We start from the raw sequence: 17,789 nt of genomic DNA, 5'->3' as shown, positions 1-17,789 counted from the left end.
GATTTTTTTACGCACGGACAGAACGTTTTAATAAGATCGCATCTATTTCCCACATTATTCTCTTACCTGTATATTTTGAGTGGGAAGTCCAGCTGTCGGTCCTCCGACGAGCTTACAGTATAATTCATATTTCGCTGTCCCAGCCTCATCCTGACCACAGGTTGCTGTTGCAGAGATACGAGCCCCTTCAGCAAGGTTGAAATACGGAGGACTCAAACTAAAACCTATCAAACCATCAAAAGAGTCTTGTCCGTTTGTGTCCCTGAAAAGTGTGATCGAAAAGGTAAAAAATACAGCGAGGAGATGAGCTCCTCTCATCCCTCTCGCCATGTTCCACAGTAGAGATCGCTGTAGATGCTGAGAGCAACCCGCAGCGTGCAGGTCTTGTCATCTATAGCTGTCCATGAAATGCGCCTAATGGGCTGCGCGAATTACGCGCGAGGCTCTTTCAACGGGACGACACGTCCTCTAATTTCAAACAAAGCTTTAAGTTGATCCTCTGCTGTTGACGGTGATAAGCTCCCTGTCGGAAGCATGTTTCCAAACGAATAACACCAGCTTTTCGTCTCCTTCACCAAACTGTGCGCCACACTGGAGCTATCAGGTGTCAGGCTGACGATGGTCTGAGCTCGACGCTAATCCTTCATGTTGGGCCAAAGGTCTCCTGTCACAGTTTACACAGCGTTGCCCAGCAGCGGCTTTCTTTTTTTTGCTTCTCTTTTCTTTGAACAATAAGAAACTGTCTTACCCCCCACTTAAAAACACAATGAAGCGTTTTTATTTGTTTAACAAGACTTTACGGAAAACTTTCTTGTATTCTAATTTTACAATCATCTTTCAGGGAGCCGCGTATAAAGTTGCTGTGTGTTAATCAAATCAGACACTACAGTGTGCCAAATTTACAGTATTCTGACACTTCTTAAGATATTTGAACTGGCTGCTACTTAAACATGAATGCAAAACAAAAACCAAATCGTGTATAAGTCCAAACAGAAATATTAGATTAAGATTGGATTATTAAATTAAATTGTCATGTGGTAAATATGGCAGCTGATAAAAACAGCTTCTACTGTATGGTTTATACTTATTTCTGCTGTAATATTAATTTATTCAATGTTTTTTTTATTATTGTTTTAATAGTAAACTATAGTAGTATGTAGAGGAGCACCCTAGACAAATTTTCCTCAAACTTGTGAAGGACCCAACCTGTAGGTTTATCAATGGGGGTCTAAACATTATTGATCCTTTTAAAATGATCCTGCAGCGACCTCTAGTGGAGCAAACACTCATCACAAGTGACTCACCGGTTAAGTGTTTTGTTTAGTTTTGTTTTTATGTCGCGCACGCGCACACGCACGAAGCTTAAGTCCCAGGTTTTACGCTTCAGCCTTATATAACAAGAGCTTCCACAGAGTTACAACCAAAACGACTCCTTTTCTGTCCTCTCATTGTTGAGGTTTACTCTCCCAAAAGGATTCTCAATTAAATTAAATAATTGTGACATTCTTAAACAGTTGTTTCTACTTGGCCAATCAAAACTAAATCACAGCACCTTGTGTTTCTTGTATTCGTAACTTGCACAACAACAATTGCATGTCGTGACTCACTCGCAGGAGGGTTTTCCGCGTCCCAGCATCGCTACCATTCCTCTGGCTGGGCAGACTGCTTTCTTGGACGCATGTGTCAGAGTTGAAGGGAGCGATAAGCAAACAGGAACTTGTTAGGCAGTGACATAGACAGGCTAAACGAAACAAGACTGGCGAGGACCGCGGGTTAGATCTGTTGTTTTATTATCAGAGGACTCCTAATGGAGCCCACAAATCTACAGGTAGGATGAATAAATGCCTCGAAGGAAGTTCCTTATTTGTTTATGGATAGGGGTGTAACAAGTGGAACTCTGATAGGAACAAATGCACCGAGTGATTCATAATCCATGTGTGCAATCTGACGGGATTTGACAGTTTAGTTTGTGTTTCGATATGTATTGTCAAATGTATTGTGTGTGTAATTTTCTCTTTATTTTACCCGTATGTTTTTGAACCATGAGACAGAATAAGCAGTTCGCAGTTTGAGTACAAGACAGTGTTGTGACAACAGTGTTTCTGCACTGCAAGAGCTGACTGAACTCTGTCATTGACCATAAATAGTTATTCACATTAAGTCCACAGATTCAACGGCAGTCTGTGAAATATTAGTCATTCGCATTTAATTAAATGTTTTAAGCAGAGAATGTGGACAATTGATAAATGATAGACTTCATGTATTACTATCTATCTATCTATCTATCTATATATCTATCTATCTATAACTTATTATACAACTGATTGAGAATGTTTGTCTATCACGTTACCAGAGCCACAGCCTATTTACTTTTTTTTTTACTTAGTCAGACAAGCAGCCAAAGATCTAATTATCAAATTTATTATAATATGAATGAAGAAAACACTTCATGTAGTGAAGCTGAAAAAACATCTGTGGAATTAATATCATTAATAACAAGTGAATTTCATATTGGTGAACCTGCTCCATTGTCCTGGTTTTGTACATGCAGGTTCACTGGCATTGCTTATTAGGATGTTTCATGGAACTGGGCCATCATTAATGTTATTAATTACATCTGGTGTGTTTTCTGCAATGACAAGTCAAAACATCTGCTGTGAATAGGGTCCATTGTCACATGGTAAATTAGTAGTCAGTCAATGCATTTCTCATTTTAGCACTAGCTCAAAGTAGGGACATTTGTGTAAATTATTGTGATTTATTTACAAGCTGTACTACTAACTAACCGTACTGCTACTAACTGCTATTTGTATAACAACAACACAGCAGTATATTACTTTTGTTTCAGCTGAAGCAGATTGGTGCAGCATGCACCAATGTTGCAAAGTCACAGGGTTTTAAGTTCAAATAGAATTGAACATGTAGCGATTTCAGTAGAAACAGAAGGTATGATAGCATCTGAAAATATTAATTCATTTATAATTCATTCAGAAAGCTATTGCCGTAGCACAGAAGGCCTCACAGGAGGATCAGGCTGGGAACTATGAAGAGGCCATCCGCTCCTACCAACACGCTGTCAAGTACTTTCTGCACATCGTAAAACGTGAGTCACCATGACTAGAATACATAATGCACCTAATGTCACACTTACAGATCACATCTACATAAAATGTGACATATCAGGTCATCTTTGCTGTCTGAACATGGGTGTCCATCACTATCATTGACAGGTGGCCCAAGAAACATCTACATGAACATTACTCATGTACTAATGATTTTTGTATGTGTGCACACATGGCACTATTAATTTTTGCCATTTCTTTAATTTGTTATGATGTGTTGTTTGTAAGTTGTCTGTCACAAGAATGAATAACTTTGCAGAAAATGTTGTCCCTCCCATCAGGTGAACCCCAGGGTAAAGATGGCAACCAGAAGATCAGAGATAAATGCAAACAGTACCTGGACAGAGTGGAAGAGCTACAGGAGTACCTTGTGAATAAAGAGGTTGTTACAGAAATTAAATACATAATATTTGTTTAACAAATGTGGACATCATTTTCCATGATGATAAAATCAGAATATACAGTATGGGTCAAAACTGTGTGGATGTGCTGCAGCATGAGTGGACTGCTTCTTTTAGAAATGTTTAAACCTAATTCAAGATAAAGTGTCAGACAATTGGCAGATAATTTATGATAATATACCTCATGATAGAATGACTGGTTTAATAATTCGTTCATGGTTCATTCATAGTTTTGTATAGATTAAATTTGGTTAACCACAAACCAAAGACATCAGAAAAAAACAAGCCACAGGAACTGCAAATAATAAAAAGTAGACAATACAAAAATGTTAGAAATAAGTTTTTGTGATATTTGCCTTTTAAAAACGTGGTAATGTATCCTGAACGACGCTACGTCTTGACGTCATCACATTCCGTACACGCGAGTATCGACTTTTCAATGCGGAAGTTCCCTCCTCGATCTTCCTCGGGAGCGATCTAAACAACGAAAATAAGTCTAAGAAAAACCTAGATTTTCAAGTTAACAGTCTATTTGTGAGGCTAGATATCAAACCAAAGTGTTTCAAAGTTGTCAACTCACTGCGGTGGTAAATTCGTTTCGACTATTGGACAAGTGATCAGCCCTTATGGCTACCAACAATAATTTACAGGTAAGTTGAGGACCAACCTCTGAGCTGGCTAAAACGTGTAAATAAGCTAACAAAGTTGTTTGCATCAACGACTACACTACAAAACCATCCTAGTTGTTGAATCGGAAATGTCTGACCTACTTTTATTGGGTGGTATTCGGTAGAAATGCTTCCAAAGATGTAAACGTAACGTTTGTATCATTAGCTGCTAACTAGCCTTGTTAGCTCACTTCGCGTTAGCTAATCAAGGCTTTGATTCGACAGTTAATCTGTGAACAACAAAAATGACCACCATAAGCTTACATTGTGGCTTTTGTAAGTAAAAGGCTGGTGTTTTCCGTCCGTATAGTACACGCAGCTATGGCAGTTGTATAATAGCTTTTTTATGAGTTTTTATTAACTTAACAAGACGGCTAATAAGATTAACTTAACGTTGCTAGCCAGCTTGTTGTATTTGGCCTCAACAAAGATATCCACGTCAAATAGAAAGCAAAACTGTTAGCGTTTTATTCTGTAGATTGTGTTACAAGTACAAATTGTGTTACAGTTGTGCTTTATAGATACGATGACCAAAAGGAAGTGAAAGCAAGTGCATTCAAATTCAGGTTCAGGCACTCTTCCCTCAGTGTGTCTAGTGTCATCACACGGGATGAGTGAACTTAAAAGTTATGTGTTTTACATACAGTAAAGAATGGTAACTATACACCTATGGGGAAGTTACCTGCCGCTGACATAACGATGGAAGTATGTGTCCCTTATTTTCAATTAGGGATGCACCGACCCAACTTTTTCAGTTCCGACACCGATATTTGGGCTTTGGGTATCGGACGATACCGAGTACCGATCTGATACCAGTGTTTAATTAATAAACTGTATGCTTCACTGTGTGGAAGCGACTTAGATCATTCTTCTATGTGTAAGGCAACATCAGGCTTGACCTAAACTTTTCTCTCCTAACTTTGTAAAACAAAATGAAATATATATAGATAGATAGATAGATAGATAGATTTACTGAATTGTTATTTATTAAAATAATGTTATCACATACCAGATCAGCCCATTGTCACTGATACCCGATCCAGCTATTTGAATCAGTATCGGACCAATATCAGTATTGGTAATGCTGCATATCTATTTTCAGTTAATTTCATAATCCTCTCTGCTTACATTTGTTACTTTGCATTGGTTGGTTGAGATGTGTTGAGGCACCTTCAATTTTTTTTACAAATCTATTTAATCTGTATTAACACTAGTATGATATAACTAACATTGTTCTATGTCTTTTTTTTTTAAATTTTAGAAAGCCATTGATCTTGCCAGCAAGGCAGCTCAAGAGGATAAAGCTCAGAACTACGAGGAGGCTCTGCGTCTGTACCAAGCTGCTGTTCAGTACTTCCTTCATGTGGTGAAATGTAAGATATAAGACAGACAGCACATTGGCATTAACTGTACTGTATCTGCAATCTGATGATGACAGCTGTTTGCTCAAATGGGAGGCCACAATATGATCATCCTTCTTGAAATGGCTGTAGCCTGTTGTAGGTCTAATTACATGTGGCCTCAAATTTCCCTAAGTGACATGCGAATCATTCTGCACACTGTCATATAAGTGGTGATAGTGTTACTAATGAAAAAAAAGTGTTTGATAGTAGTTAGTCTTTTTTTTATACAGCTGTCGCTTCATATACTAACTGCTAAGAAGAGGGTGATGTCCCTCTTAAGAACAGATACTCAAACCTGAAATAATTTTTGTGTACCTTTTTTTTTTTTTTTTTTTTTTTTCTAATTTCTGACAGATGAAGCCCAGGGAGACAAAGCAAAACAGAGCATCCGAGCAAAATGTGCCGAATACTTGGACAGAGCGGAGAAGTTGAAGGAGTATCTAAAGAAGAAAGAGAAAGCTCCTCCTGCTAAGCCTGTCAAAGAGTCACAGTCTGATGACAAAGGGTGTGTTTGTGGGTGGGGCAGTAGGATATGTCTGCTCATGTGATGCCATTCAAATCTGGTGGAAAATCGATGTTCCTGATTACATATAGAAAAATATAGGCAAAGTTTATATATATATGTGTGTGTGTGTATGTATATATTTTTTTTATAATTTTATGTTTGTGTGTCCAGGAATGAGAGTGATGAAGGTGATGATCCAGAGAAAAAGAAGTTCCAAAATCAGCTCTCAGGTTAGTAAATTTCCTTTTGAGGAATATTAGGACTACTGCAAACTTTAATTTCTTTGATATGACATGAGGTGACATAATAATCTCGATTTCTTGTGTGTTACATACTAGCCGTCATAATATATGTATTATTGAAACATCTCAATAAATCTAGTATTTTGTTTTTCCAGGTGCAATTGTTATGGAGAAGCCAAACATCAAGTGGAATGATGTTGCTGGTTTGGAGGGAGCCAAGGAGGCACTGAAAGAAGCGGTTATTCTTCCAATCAAATTCCCCCACCTTTTCACAGGTACGTGATCTTTTGGACATAAATAGGAAGATCGTTGTTCTGAAATGATAGAATCAAAGGTCTTTGTTGCATTGAGCTGTTGAGTCAGGCTGTAGAACTGACAGTACATCACTGAGGGAGTAATGATGTTTTTTCATTGATATTCCTTAAACACTAATCAAGTTTAAATTACCCTTTTTGCTTGACTGATAGGAAAGAGAACTCCGTGGAGGGGGATCTTGCTATTTGGACCTCCAGGTACAGGAAAGTCATATCTGGCCAAAGCTGTTGCCACAGAGGCAAACAACTCAACCTTCTTCTCCATCTCCTCGTCTGACCTTGTCTCCAAATGGCTGGGAGAGAGTGAAAAGTGAGTCTCATCATCAGTGACACACAGAAACATGAGTTAAGCATAGAAATATGATTCAGCATGCTGCTCTTTACTTTCCTTAAAGCTTCTCATCTGCTTTCCAGGTTGGTAAAGAATCTTTTCAGCCTTGCCAGGGAGCACAAGCCTTCCATCATCTTCATCGATGAGATCGACTCCCTGTGCGGCTCAAGAAGTGAGAACGAGAGTGAGGCTGCTCGCCGTATTAAGACAGAGTTCTTGGTTCAGATGCAGGGTAAGTCTGATGAGCTACAGCAATTGTTTGTGATTGTTTTACCACAGATAAAATGAAACTTATTGTCTTAAATCATTTCATTTGAGATATAGTTGTCATGTCAGTAGTACTTCAGCAGTATTCTGTGGAATCTAAAATGGCAATTTAAATAGAAAATGCATGTTTATGCATTAAGTACAGCTTGTACTTTCAGGCCCTTTCTTCATCCTACATTTTTATTGGAATCTCTGTTGTGGCATATTGTGGGATAAACAAATATGTCAGCATATAAACTCAAGCTGTGCACAGGACAAAATTATAGCTGCAGTGTGCAGGTTAGAAGGTATTGATGAGCATCCTTGAAATATTTGGTTGGTTGGTTTGTTGATTGTTCGGTCACTCAGTGAATATGTCCAGTGGTTGGCTAAACATTCAGATACATGTGTTCAAGTTGCCTAGCCTTTGTTTCAGAGCCTGGCAGTGGGTGGACTCTTCTCCTGACTTCTCTATATCCACTCATATATTACTAAGTAAAGCGTAAAGAATTTAATTGTTACCTGAGAGCTGAATCACATGGGACAGTAAATTGCTTCTACAGCACTATAAATCATTGCTCAGAATCAAACATTACAGCTTGCTGCACTCCTGGCCACACCTCGAAACAGATGTCAGAGCAGAGATATGCTCTCCGACAAGTGAAATAAAAACACCTGCTATGACATCACTGATTGAGGTGTGGCTGGAAGTGAAACATTTTTTAGATGAAAACTCACTGACTGCCTTACCTTAAAGGTAAAAAGAAATTATAGCCACTTTCTCTATTTTAGTTAAAAGAAATGATTAAACTACATCCCACATTAAGTGAAAAATGTGTATAATAGAGCAACACTTCATACATTAAACATCCTTAATGGGATTCATAGTTCACAATTTTATTTGGATATACAAATAAAATTGACAAATCAAGGGGGTGGAATCAAAAAGATGATCAAATGTAAAATATAATGCAGTCCATTACGGAGGTAATGCAATAAATTATTGATGAAGGTTGCTTATCTATTTATCAGCTTTGATCTCTATCAGTTGTTGTGTTTATATGTGTCACATGTTCAGAAACTTGCTTAGTTTACAAGATGCCTCCCAGATCCTTACACATCTCATCTTATGATCACTTTAGTTTGAAGATGACTACTTTAACAGTAGCCACACATTAAATATGTGGTATATGCTGTGTTAAATAACACTTCTGCTCTTTTTCCCTGAAGCTAAATATTTTATTTCATAAAAGTGTATTCATTTTATGTGAGGTGGCACACTGTGGGGAAACCCAGAATAAACAGATTTGAATTGAATTCGATAAGTGTTGAAACACGAGGAACAAGTGCACCCCATTTCTACATTTTATGGTTGTTGCCTTGTGATGTAACATGTGGTCACAAATCTGTAGCAAGCTAGAGGGGCCATCATATGTCAGTGAAAGAAGACTATCATTGTTGAGATGTTAAGTTTTAAGTGTGTTTTTACCCTGACCTTTTGTTTTTTGAAGGTGTGGGCAACGACAATGAAGGAGTGCTGGTACTTGGGGCAACAAACATCCCATGGACTCTAGACTCTGCCATCAGGAGAAGGTACTTGTTATTAGTTAATGAATACTGTTTGTGACCAGGTTGTGTTTCGCTTGTGCTCACTGTACATCAATGATACCACCTCAGATTTGAAAAGAGGATCTACATCCCGCTGCCTGAAGAGCACGCCCGCTCCTTCATGTTCAAGCTCCATCTGGGCTCCACCCCCAACAGTCTCACCGAATCTGACTTTGTCACTCTGGGCAAGAAAACAGATGGATACTCGGGTGCAGATATCAGTATCATTGTCAGAGACGCTCTAATGCAGCCAGTTAGGAAGGTCCAGTCAGCAACCCACTTCAAACGGGTATGTCTTTTAACACATATGTCACTGGTTTATACTTTGTGTGTTATCGCTGACTATGACTAATTGTCACTTTTGTTTCCTTTCTTATGTTTTGAATTAATTTTGGCTCACAAGGTACGAGGGCCATCGAGAGACGACCCCAACGTTATTGTAGACGATCTCTTGACCCCTTGCTCACCTGGGGATCCCAACGCAATTGAAATGACATGGATGGAAGTCTCTGGGGAAAAGCTATTGGAACCTGTAGTTTGCATGGTAAGGATATAAAGATACTATATTTCTATTTCTAATTTCTATGGTAATATACCTGCATATGAAAGTTATTTTTTTTTTCTTCTTTTCAGTCTGACATGCTGAGGTCTCAGTCCAACACCAAGCCAACAGTTAATGAACAAGATCTGGACAAACTGAAAAAATTCACAGAGGACTTTGGACAGGAAGGCTAGGCAGGATGTTTGAGCCAAGCCAAACCAAAGCAAAGGAAATGCGATTGTTTCTCTTTACTGTCCTTGTCCCTTTTTTCTCTCTGTCTCATAGTAACTATTCACCAAGCCTTGTGGTTTGGTAAGCGGGCAAGATTACTGCTGCTGATAACCACAGAAAGGGTAAAAGATCTAGTGTTATTTGAGATTCACTACTGTCCAAAGAAGCTGAGCTAAAAGCATTGATACAAGAGGGTTGTTTGAATCATGCACTAAAGGTATTGATGAGAAAAAAATACCCAAGAAACTATCAGCAGAAATACAACACGATATTAGAAATTTGGCTATTGAAATAAAGATAATTTATTTTATGTGAGGACCAGCTCTTGTGTCCTTATGTTCCAGTCAGGGTACATCTCACTGGACCAATAAATGCCCCTTACATTTTCTCTATTTTGTATTCAGAAAAACAAGCATTTATAGTGTGTATACGTTATTTTGTGGAATGTATAATTCGTAGGCTGGGGAAGTGAAACGGGGCATGAGTTCATTGAATTTGTTGTGGTAACATGTATTCATAGTCTCAAGGTGATGGACATTATAGAGTTTTAAGACAGAGATACTCAGGATGGGAGCTGTATTAGGCCCTGGGGCAATTTTGGATAGTCTGTTCAGTTTTCTAACAAATGACAATTGTATGCTGCGTACTGTCATTTGAATTCTACACAGCTATTAGGATGGAACACCAAAGGTGCCAGACCAACCATTTTATCATTTTCAAGGACTCAATAGCTTTCAATTACTTTGTCACTCAGCTCATTGGCTTCTTTTTTCATGACCTACTGTACATATCTCCACAGGCTTTGCTTATCATTCTTAACTGCAAAAAAATTAAGCCTTATATATTAAGATGAAGTCACTGAGAATTTTGATAAAAGAAGACTGGTTTTAAAAGTTGGACACTGATGGCTCAGGTGAAGAGATCATCTTCTTGTACATTTAACAACATAGGCATGCATCTCAAAGCATGAACTTTATGTAGCCATAAGTGGCAGTGTGCACAATGTGCCTTCTAGAGAAGCTGCAAGATTATTTTTATTGGCTTATTTCGGAATTGGTTGTGATGCTTAGATATGAAGTGCGTTGTCACTACAACAAAAATGTATTATACTTGCACATTTCATGTAAGTTCTTTTGGAGATTGTTCACAACTGTACTCTTTTGCTCCTAGGGCATGCATACTGTTTCTTTGAGTTTTGATGGGGAACATCTCTTCTTTTTACTGTAAATGTCTATACATATAGCCAATTCTTGAGCCTTTTCTTTGTAAAGAGGTCACCCATGCATACGATTTTCTGTTTTTCGTTTCCATAATGTAAATAAAAGTCATAGCTACGTCAAAAAAAGCTGTTTACTTTTCTGTACCAAATTCATCACTGACAAAGATTTACAATCGAGATGTAGGTTCGTGATTAAAGATTTCACTATTTAAAATAGCTAGTTTTTCACTGTTTTAGTTATAAGTCAACGTATCTGGTGGTTGGTTGGGTGTGTAGGTAGGTGTAGCTAACTGACACGGACACGACGAAAGAGGAAGTGGAATATTGCATTATGGGAGTTGTGGTTCATGGGCACGCAACAGCTTTGGGATTCCACAGAGACGCTTCGGGTTTGAGAACTACAAGTACCAAGTACGGCCGTCAAGCGTCCGTTCACAGTGCACAGTTCGATTTGTTTTGGTTTATGCAGACTGTGCTTTGTCCCGGGGAACCAAGGTCCACCGCGTAACTTTAACCTGGACATTACACACCTTTGACTCGCTGCCAAACCCTGGAACGGCTCCTCCTCCGAGGTCTGTGTTTCACAACCCCCTTTTCCAGGGCCGCCGCCTCTCTCGTAGCTCCGTTATCAGACCCCAGAAGCTGGCCTGCTAGTTAGCAAACAAGCTAACGACTGCCAGATTTCACCCATGTCCTCTGAAGAAGCGTTGAGCTCAACGATCACGGATTGGCTTTTCATCAATTCCTGGTGGCTCCTCCTGCCATTCATCATGCTTCTTGTAGTTGCTGCCTTCATTGTTGCCTTTGTGTTGCTGTTATACATGATATCGCCTCTCATTAGTCCCAAACCTCTGAAACTGAACGGGGCCCACGTCGTGGTAAGTGCACTAGATTGCTACTTGACTATTTAGGTCGGTAACGTTAGCTAACGTTAATTTATCATTATAGCTTTCTAGCTGAGATTTAGGTATTTAGATAGCTGGGTTTACGTTGTATAATTAGGTTGCGTAGGCATGTGAGCACTAACTTAACAGTAACCATTAAAAACTTTTTAATGGTAAAAACATATTTTTCTGTGTGCCGAATTGTTAACGGTCGTCATCTGTCAGTCACGATGAGTGACACGCCCACATAAATGTGTTAAAAAGCGTTATATTTAATGTCATAACTTAAACTAACTCACTTTATGAAGTATTAGGTGAACCTAGATAACAGTAAAGCTATCTAACACAACTGCAGTGACTAATTAATGTATAATGTTGTTTTTGCTAAAACTGATTTAGAGAGGTGTTCATTCAACTTTATGTTTAACTTTGTGGTGATCAGGGAGATTTGTTAAAACATCTCTCAGTATGCAATTGAAACAGCACCACAAACTGCAGCTTACATCCTCTAAAATGACCATGAATCAACACCTCTTTGAAGCATTTTCAGCAAAAAGTGATCATTATGACCTTCATGAAAGTAGGATTTCCTGCAGGGGTGTTGTATTAGACTGCATTAGTTTTAGCCAGATGTAGTTACTAAATAAAGTGTCCATTGATTTTAGTTTAATCATTTCATAATGCATAATAACCTGGATAGCTTTGTTAAGTCGCATAGCCTTTTGGAAACATAACATTTCCACTTTACTTGCCACTACAGTCCATGTACTGAACAGCCACTCTGTATTTGACCTCTGATCAATGATCTTCTCATCCATTTCAATTTTCAGGTGACAGGAGGATCAAGTGGGATTGGAAAATGCATCGCAATTGAGTGCTACAGACAAGGAGCCTTCATCACTTTGGTGGCTCGAGATGAGGTGAGCAAAAACCATATTCAACCAGTCATTCCTTTGTGTAAACCTTAGTCCTAACCTGTTTGTTGTTTTAGCAAACAAGTTTGATGTCAAACATGGTGCAGCATGTTTTAAAGATGAATTTGCTCCATATCAGATGAAGGATTATGCTCCTCTCATGTAGAGAATTTACTGTACACCGTGTTAATACATGTACCTGCATATGAGCATCAATGTATTGAAGATATCTTATATTTTAATGTAGTTTAATAGGCTTTTAAGCATATGCATGAGTTTGCATAGGAGAGTAAACATGCACTTTTTCCTTCCTGTAGGCTAAATTGCTTCAAGCAAAGAAAGAGCTGGAGAAATTCGCCGTCAATGACAAGCAGGTATGTGGCTTTAGTGTGTATTTCATACATGACATAACAGCTATTGCCATTTTGCATTAGATTATATAAAATCTTGTATAATTTCTGTATTTAGGTGGTGCTTTGCATATCAGTGGATGTTTCCAGTGATTATAACCAGGTGGAGAGTGTAATAAAACAGGTAATGTTATAATCTCTGCAACAGTGGATTATCTCAGATTCTCTTGGATAATTTCTTTCTGATATATTGAAGTTGTTTTTTCCTGTTGTACAGGCTCAAGAGAAACTGGGGCCTGTTGATATGCTCGTGAACTGTGCTGGAACGTCCATTTCTGGAAAATTTGAGGAAATGGAAGTAGACCGTTTTAAAGTAGGTACCACGGCATGTAACCCAAGACACAAATATGGTCTTGTCTATGTTCAGAAGTCAATAAGCTGTTCAAATATTTTCACTGCTCATATCTACAACTGAGCGATAAATAAGAGCTTATTTTATGAATTTATTATACTCTATTCTAAAAAGTTCTTTTGAGTAAGGCTAAGGTTTTATTTTATTTATATATAGAAAATACTGCCTCTCAATAAGACACTCTAAATACCTTTTTTGACAGTCAGACCAATGTGATTGACCAGCTTACTTAAAAACCTCTTGTCTGATTTAGAAACAAAACAATCCAGAACAAGACCAACGTGATACATTTGCCACAGAACGGTTGCTTGAAAATGTGTGTTATGTAATATTTTCCAAGAAAGGAGGTTTAAATGCAGTCTGCTGTCAGTCGGAGGAGATCATTTCTATGAACCTTGGCCTCATTTCCAACAGCGTATGATGGAAGTGAACTACCTGGGCAGCGTTTACCCAACACGGGCTGTCATAACCACCATGAAGGAGCGAAGGATGGGCCGCATCATGTTCGTTTCTTCCCAAGCGGGCCAGATCGGCCTGTTTGGATACACCGCCTACTCCCCATCCAAGTTTGCTCTGCGTGGCTTAGCAGAGTCACTGCAGATGGAGGTGAGTGTTTGGCCTCTTTCGCTCGAACACCCTTATGCACACAGATTCCCTCTACACAACATGTAAACGCTTTTCAGTTCAAGGTGACTTCACAATGCATCTAGTTAAAATGTTTTAGCACATATCTGTTCTGTTTTTCCACTGTTTTGCTGCTGAGGGGAGATGAGTTTTACGTCATCTTGTTTGAATATTGTAATATGATTCCCACTTTACACTTATTTCATTGTATCTCATTTTAAAGACCCTTTGTGTATAAAATGATATGTAGTAATATTGCCATGGTAAAATGCTAATGACATATTGTTGAGTGAATGTTGCTGCTCTTCTTCTGCAGATAAAGCCATACAATATCTATGTGACCGTGGCCTACCCCCCCGACACGGACACCCCAGGATTGGCTGCGGAGAACAAGACAAAGGTAAACATTGCTCATACAGAGTATGCGTCTTTTTTTATAGAGACATCGTTCCATTTATTTTTGCTCCTATTCAGAGTATTTTTCTTGTCTTTGTCCTATTCTGTCCTAGCCTCTAGAAACCAGATTAATCTCTGAAACCTCTGGAGTTTGTCAACCAGACCAAGTGGCCAAAATCATCGTTCGGGATGCGGTGGTAAGAAACTCTGTTCGTCTTTCAGTGAGCCACCACTCTTCCTGTCCAATTTAGTTAACGCTTAGTGAATTCTTCTGAATGTTTCTCTGTTTGATCACACAGCAGGGGAACTTTAACAGCTCTGTGGGTCCTGACGGTTACATGCTGTCAGCCCTCACCTGCGGAATGTCACCTGTCACCTCCATCACAGAAGGTCTTCAGCAGGTACAGCCATGTATTGACCCCATAGAAAATGAGACGATGCATCTTAAGGAGTTCATCCTGATATAATAAATTTGACTAACATTGACTAAAGCACTGCTCCTCCAGAATGCGGTTGATATATTTTAATTCTAACCTTCTTCTGTACAGATTGTCACTATGGGATTATTTCGGACCATCGCCCTCTTCTATCTGGGCAGTTTTGATAGCATCGTGCGCCGCTGCATGATTCAGAGGGAGCAGATGAAAGCAGCTGACAAGAGGGAGTAACAAACAGCCTTACCTTCTTCACAGCCCAACGCTCATCCTCCTCCTCCTCCTCCTCCTCCTCCTCCTCCTCCACACACACCCTCCGTTCCATCCCCTCCTCCAAGCCTGTGCACAACCGTAGGTGGTGGCGGGGGGGGAGGGAGGGGGCAAGCTTTGAGTGTATTTCTGATTTCAACAGGTGGGATGAAAATAAAGTGGCAGATGTTTACTCTTTGCTTGTACAGTGACACAACGCCTCCATAGACTTCACAGCCATTTTTGATTTTTCTATCCTCTCAGAGAGCATTCCAGTGACTTTTCAGTTTAATGTGGTCCACGTGCTTCTTTTTGTGGGAGCAGCCTTACTTTCGGGGCATGAGGGCAGAGTAAACATCCCGCAGGCTTGTTTTTAAAGTAGGTAGGCTTTTTGAACAACTGACAGCACAGATAGCAGGCCTCTCTGCCTCCACTCGCACAGTGATTATTGTGTTGTTTTTTTTTTTTCCCCTCACAGAGAGGAAAAGCAGTAGATAGCCTGTCCAACCGGTTATGCCAAATATGGCTCGAAATTCTTTCCCATCAGGGGCTATAATGACAAACCAGAATGACAACTCGCACTTTTTGTCATTCTGTTGCATGTATCACAAAACTAGGTCCACCTTTTTTGAGAAATTTACAGTTTTCTCCGAATAAGCCCCCTACTTCTGTACCACTTTGTACCACAAGTCTTTGCAGGCAAAGCATCCTCCTTTTGGACTGAATAACCTCTGTGTTTGAAACCGGTTGTGACCCTCAGTGTTTTGTTTATGCTGCGGGATGTTTTATTTTTGTGCTCTATGTGTGAACCAGGAACAGTTCTGAACAGTTCTCGTCAGTGATATCAACGAGAGAGAGAGAGAGAGTGTGTGATGTTTTTAATTGATTTTAAAATTTTACTAATGCAAAAACATCATTTCCAGAAAATAATAATATTCAAAAATTGCAGACGCAGTGTTGGGGTGAGGAGTTTTGAGTGAACTGTGCGCGTGTCTTTGTGCGTGTTTGCGTGTTTGTGTTTGCTGTGACTGAGCCAACCCCTGAGGAGAGAAAAGCCACTGGATTTTTATTGTCTCGGGAATAAACACACCAAATTATTTTCTCATCATCCCAGCTTATTTAAGAAAGGAAAGCAGGTACTATGGGTTGAAGCCATGAAGTTAATTGATGGAGAAAGGAAAAAAAAAAAAAAGAAGAAAAAAAACACCAGCGCAGGTGATTTGACTTTTCACTTGTGAATTTGACCAACTTTAATACACATTTTCGTCCATTCTTTCATTTAATGTGTGAAAGGACGCGTATCATTTTTACATGCAGTTTTAATGCGTCAGTGCACATACTCAGCCACCCCAGTGAAGGTCCAAAGTGGTATCCATAATTGGTTGGGGTGATCTAAGTCAGGTCAGGGCAAGACTCGCTGGTTCGAGTCATGTCCCTGTAGGTCTAGTGAGGGCGCTAGAGATTTGTTTTACATAAAGGCCAAAATAGTAGAGGGGCTTGCATGAAAGAGTGATCCTCGTCCCTCTGATTTTGACCTGCTGTCACCCTGTCATTCACAGTCGGGACTTTTGTCATTCCCTAAATGACTCTATCGATTCCCTCCTGATTTCTGTCAAGCCTTGAAAAAAAAAGATCATATTTACCATATGACCTTATTGTTTTACATATAGAGGGAGGAAAAAGTACAATGTCGACTCTTGCAAGTCTTCCTTCGGTCCATCACAAACGGGGAGAATGTACTTTAATACAAAGCATACAAATCAGAACATAGGAATATTATTTTTTAAATACACTAATATTCGAATGCCAAAATGTGTTAAGACAATTTCTGTAGATGCAATGCATTTATTTGAGATTTATTTCGATGTTGCTGCTTTGTTGATCTTAGAGTTAGTTTGTTAAAGCTGTGGAGCAGTGTGGGGACCCATTCTAAGCCTTAAGACATGACTACTGATAAAGCTAATGCTACAAGAATGGACCCGTCCACAGGACAATGTGGCTTAAACCCACATGTGGTTTACCAGTTCATTTAATATGACTTTTCAGTGTGAAATGCCAACTGTTGTTTTTTTTTTGTGTGTGTGTGTGCGTGCGTGTATTTTGTCAATTCTAGTCTTTGTATGACAAAAAGAAGCCTTACTGAAACCCAAGATATGAAAGTGAGAATGGATGACTCATGTTTGATGATGTTCTCATTTGATATTGGTTAAAGGCATACTGTCCTGCACTCAAGAGCTTTTCATCATTGTACATTTTATTGCTTTCAAAAGTTCTCTTTTATCTTGAGGTAGCAACACATAGTTGATAGAACATGTAGCCCATTAAAAAAAAAAAAAAAGCTCTTTTGTTTTAACACCTTTAAGCTATGCAAATGAAGCCTATGCTTACGATATGTTTGAACATACAGTCAGGATTTGAATTCTGTAACAGTCACGCTAGTTTCCCCCCCCCTATTTAATGGTGTCATCATCAGATACTTAATATGATAAGTATTGAACATGAAAGTCATAATGTACTCTTTTGTTTCAATCTTTTTCTTGCTTTTTCATTTTCTTTTTTTTTTTTCTGCCAAAAAACTTAACACCTTCACCTTGTGTGCCATTGAAAGAAAATGTGAGAAGTGGAACGTTTCTTTGTCTTATTTTCTTACATGATAAACTAAATAAATACCTGTGAGAAAAAAAAAACAATCCAA

General features: G+C 38.9%; 3 protein-coding genes across 6 annotated transcripts in view; 2 read left to right on the top strand and 1 right to left on the bottom strand.

Moving 5' to 3' along the window:
• LOC121909354 (laminin subunit alpha-3-like) overlaps nt 1-5,342 on the bottom strand; it is a 60,638-nt gene extending 55,296 nt beyond the window's left edge. For 2 of the 3 annotated variants that reach the window (XM_042429860.1, XM_042429862.1), the window contains exon 1: nt 67-1,308. In XM_042429860.1, coding sequence (XP_042285794.1) covers nt 67-330 — 264 coding nt within the window. In that variant the 5' untranslated portion in view covers nt 331-1,308. Of the gene's footprint in view, nt 1-66; nt 1,309-4,873 lie in introns of those variants that run through there. The other variant, XM_042429861.1, reaches the window with a different exon arrangement.
• Nucleotides 1,600-10,554, top strand: vps4b (vacuolar protein sorting 4 homolog B). 2 transcript variants are annotated; one of them, XM_042429864.1, is made up of 13 exons: nt 1,600-1,828; nt 2,992-3,103; nt 3,404-3,504; nt 5,453-5,564; nt 5,949-6,099; nt 6,271-6,329; nt 6,497-6,616; nt 6,809-6,965; nt 7,070-7,218; nt 8,744-8,825; nt 8,910-9,129; nt 9,244-9,384; nt 9,474-10,554. In XM_042429864.1, exons 1-13 carry the CDS (start codon nt 1,808-1,810, stop codon nt 9,573-9,575), a joined length of 1,527 nt encoding a protein of 508 aa, XP_042285798.1. In that variant the 5' UTR covers nt 1,600-1,807; the 3' UTR covers nt 9,576-10,554. The 2 variants fall into 2 exon arrangements, with proteins under 2 accessions (XP_042285798.1, XP_042285799.1); XM_042429865.1 differs by lacking the exons at nt 1,600-1,828; nt 2,992-3,103; nt 3,404-3,504 and adding an exon at nt 3,928-4,173.
• Nucleotides 10,555-11,211: 657 nt separating this feature from the next.
• kdsr (3-ketodihydrosphingosine reductase) lies at nt 11,212-17,765 on the top strand. The gene is made up of 10 exons (XM_042429866.1): nt 11,212-11,709; nt 12,546-12,635; nt 12,947-13,003; nt 13,098-13,163; nt 13,257-13,352; nt 13,806-13,997; nt 14,332-14,415; nt 14,525-14,608; nt 14,711-14,812; nt 14,960-17,765. Exons 1-10 carry the CDS (start codon nt 11,521-11,523, stop codon nt 15,077-15,079), a joined length of 1,080 nt encoding a protein of 359 aa, XP_042285800.1. The 5' UTR covers nt 11,212-11,520; the 3' UTR covers nt 15,080-17,765.
• The last annotated feature ends 24 nt before the right edge of the window (nt 17,766-17,789 follow it).

The sequence above is a fragment of the Thunnus maccoyii genome, chromosome 12 (genome assembly GCF_910596095.1).
Source record: "Thunnus maccoyii chromosome 12, fThuMac1.1, whole genome shotgun sequence".
Lineage (NCBI taxonomy): Eukaryota > Metazoa > Chordata > Actinopteri > Scombriformes > Scombridae > Thunnus > Thunnus maccoyii.
Note: the sequence above shows the minus strand (reverse complement) of the source record. Positions and strands in the feature narration are given on the sequence as shown.

Coding starts and splice junctions, on each gene's coding strand:
- vps4b (XM_042429864.1), top strand. CDS start 1,808: ATGGAGCCCACAAATCTACAG. Junction 3,104..3,403: donor CTTTCTGCACATCGTAAAAC/GTGAGTCACCAT, acceptor CCCTCCCATCAG/GTGAACCCCAGGGTAAAGAT. Junction 8,826..8,909: donor GACTCTGCCATCAGGAGAAG/GTACTTGTTATT, acceptor ATACCACCTCAG/ATTTGAAAAGAGGATCTACA.
- kdsr (XM_042429866.1), top strand. CDS start 11,521: ATGTCCTCTGAAGAAGCGTTGAGCTCAACGATCACGGATTGGCTTTTC. Junction 11,710..12,545: donor TGAACGGGGCCCACGTCGTG/GTAAGTGCACTA, acceptor TTCAATTTTCAG/GTGACAGGAGGATCAAGTGG. Junction 12,636..12,946: donor CTTTGGTGGCTCGAGATGAG/GTGAGCAAAAAC, acceptor TCCTTCCTGTAG/GCTAAATTGCTTCAAGCAAA.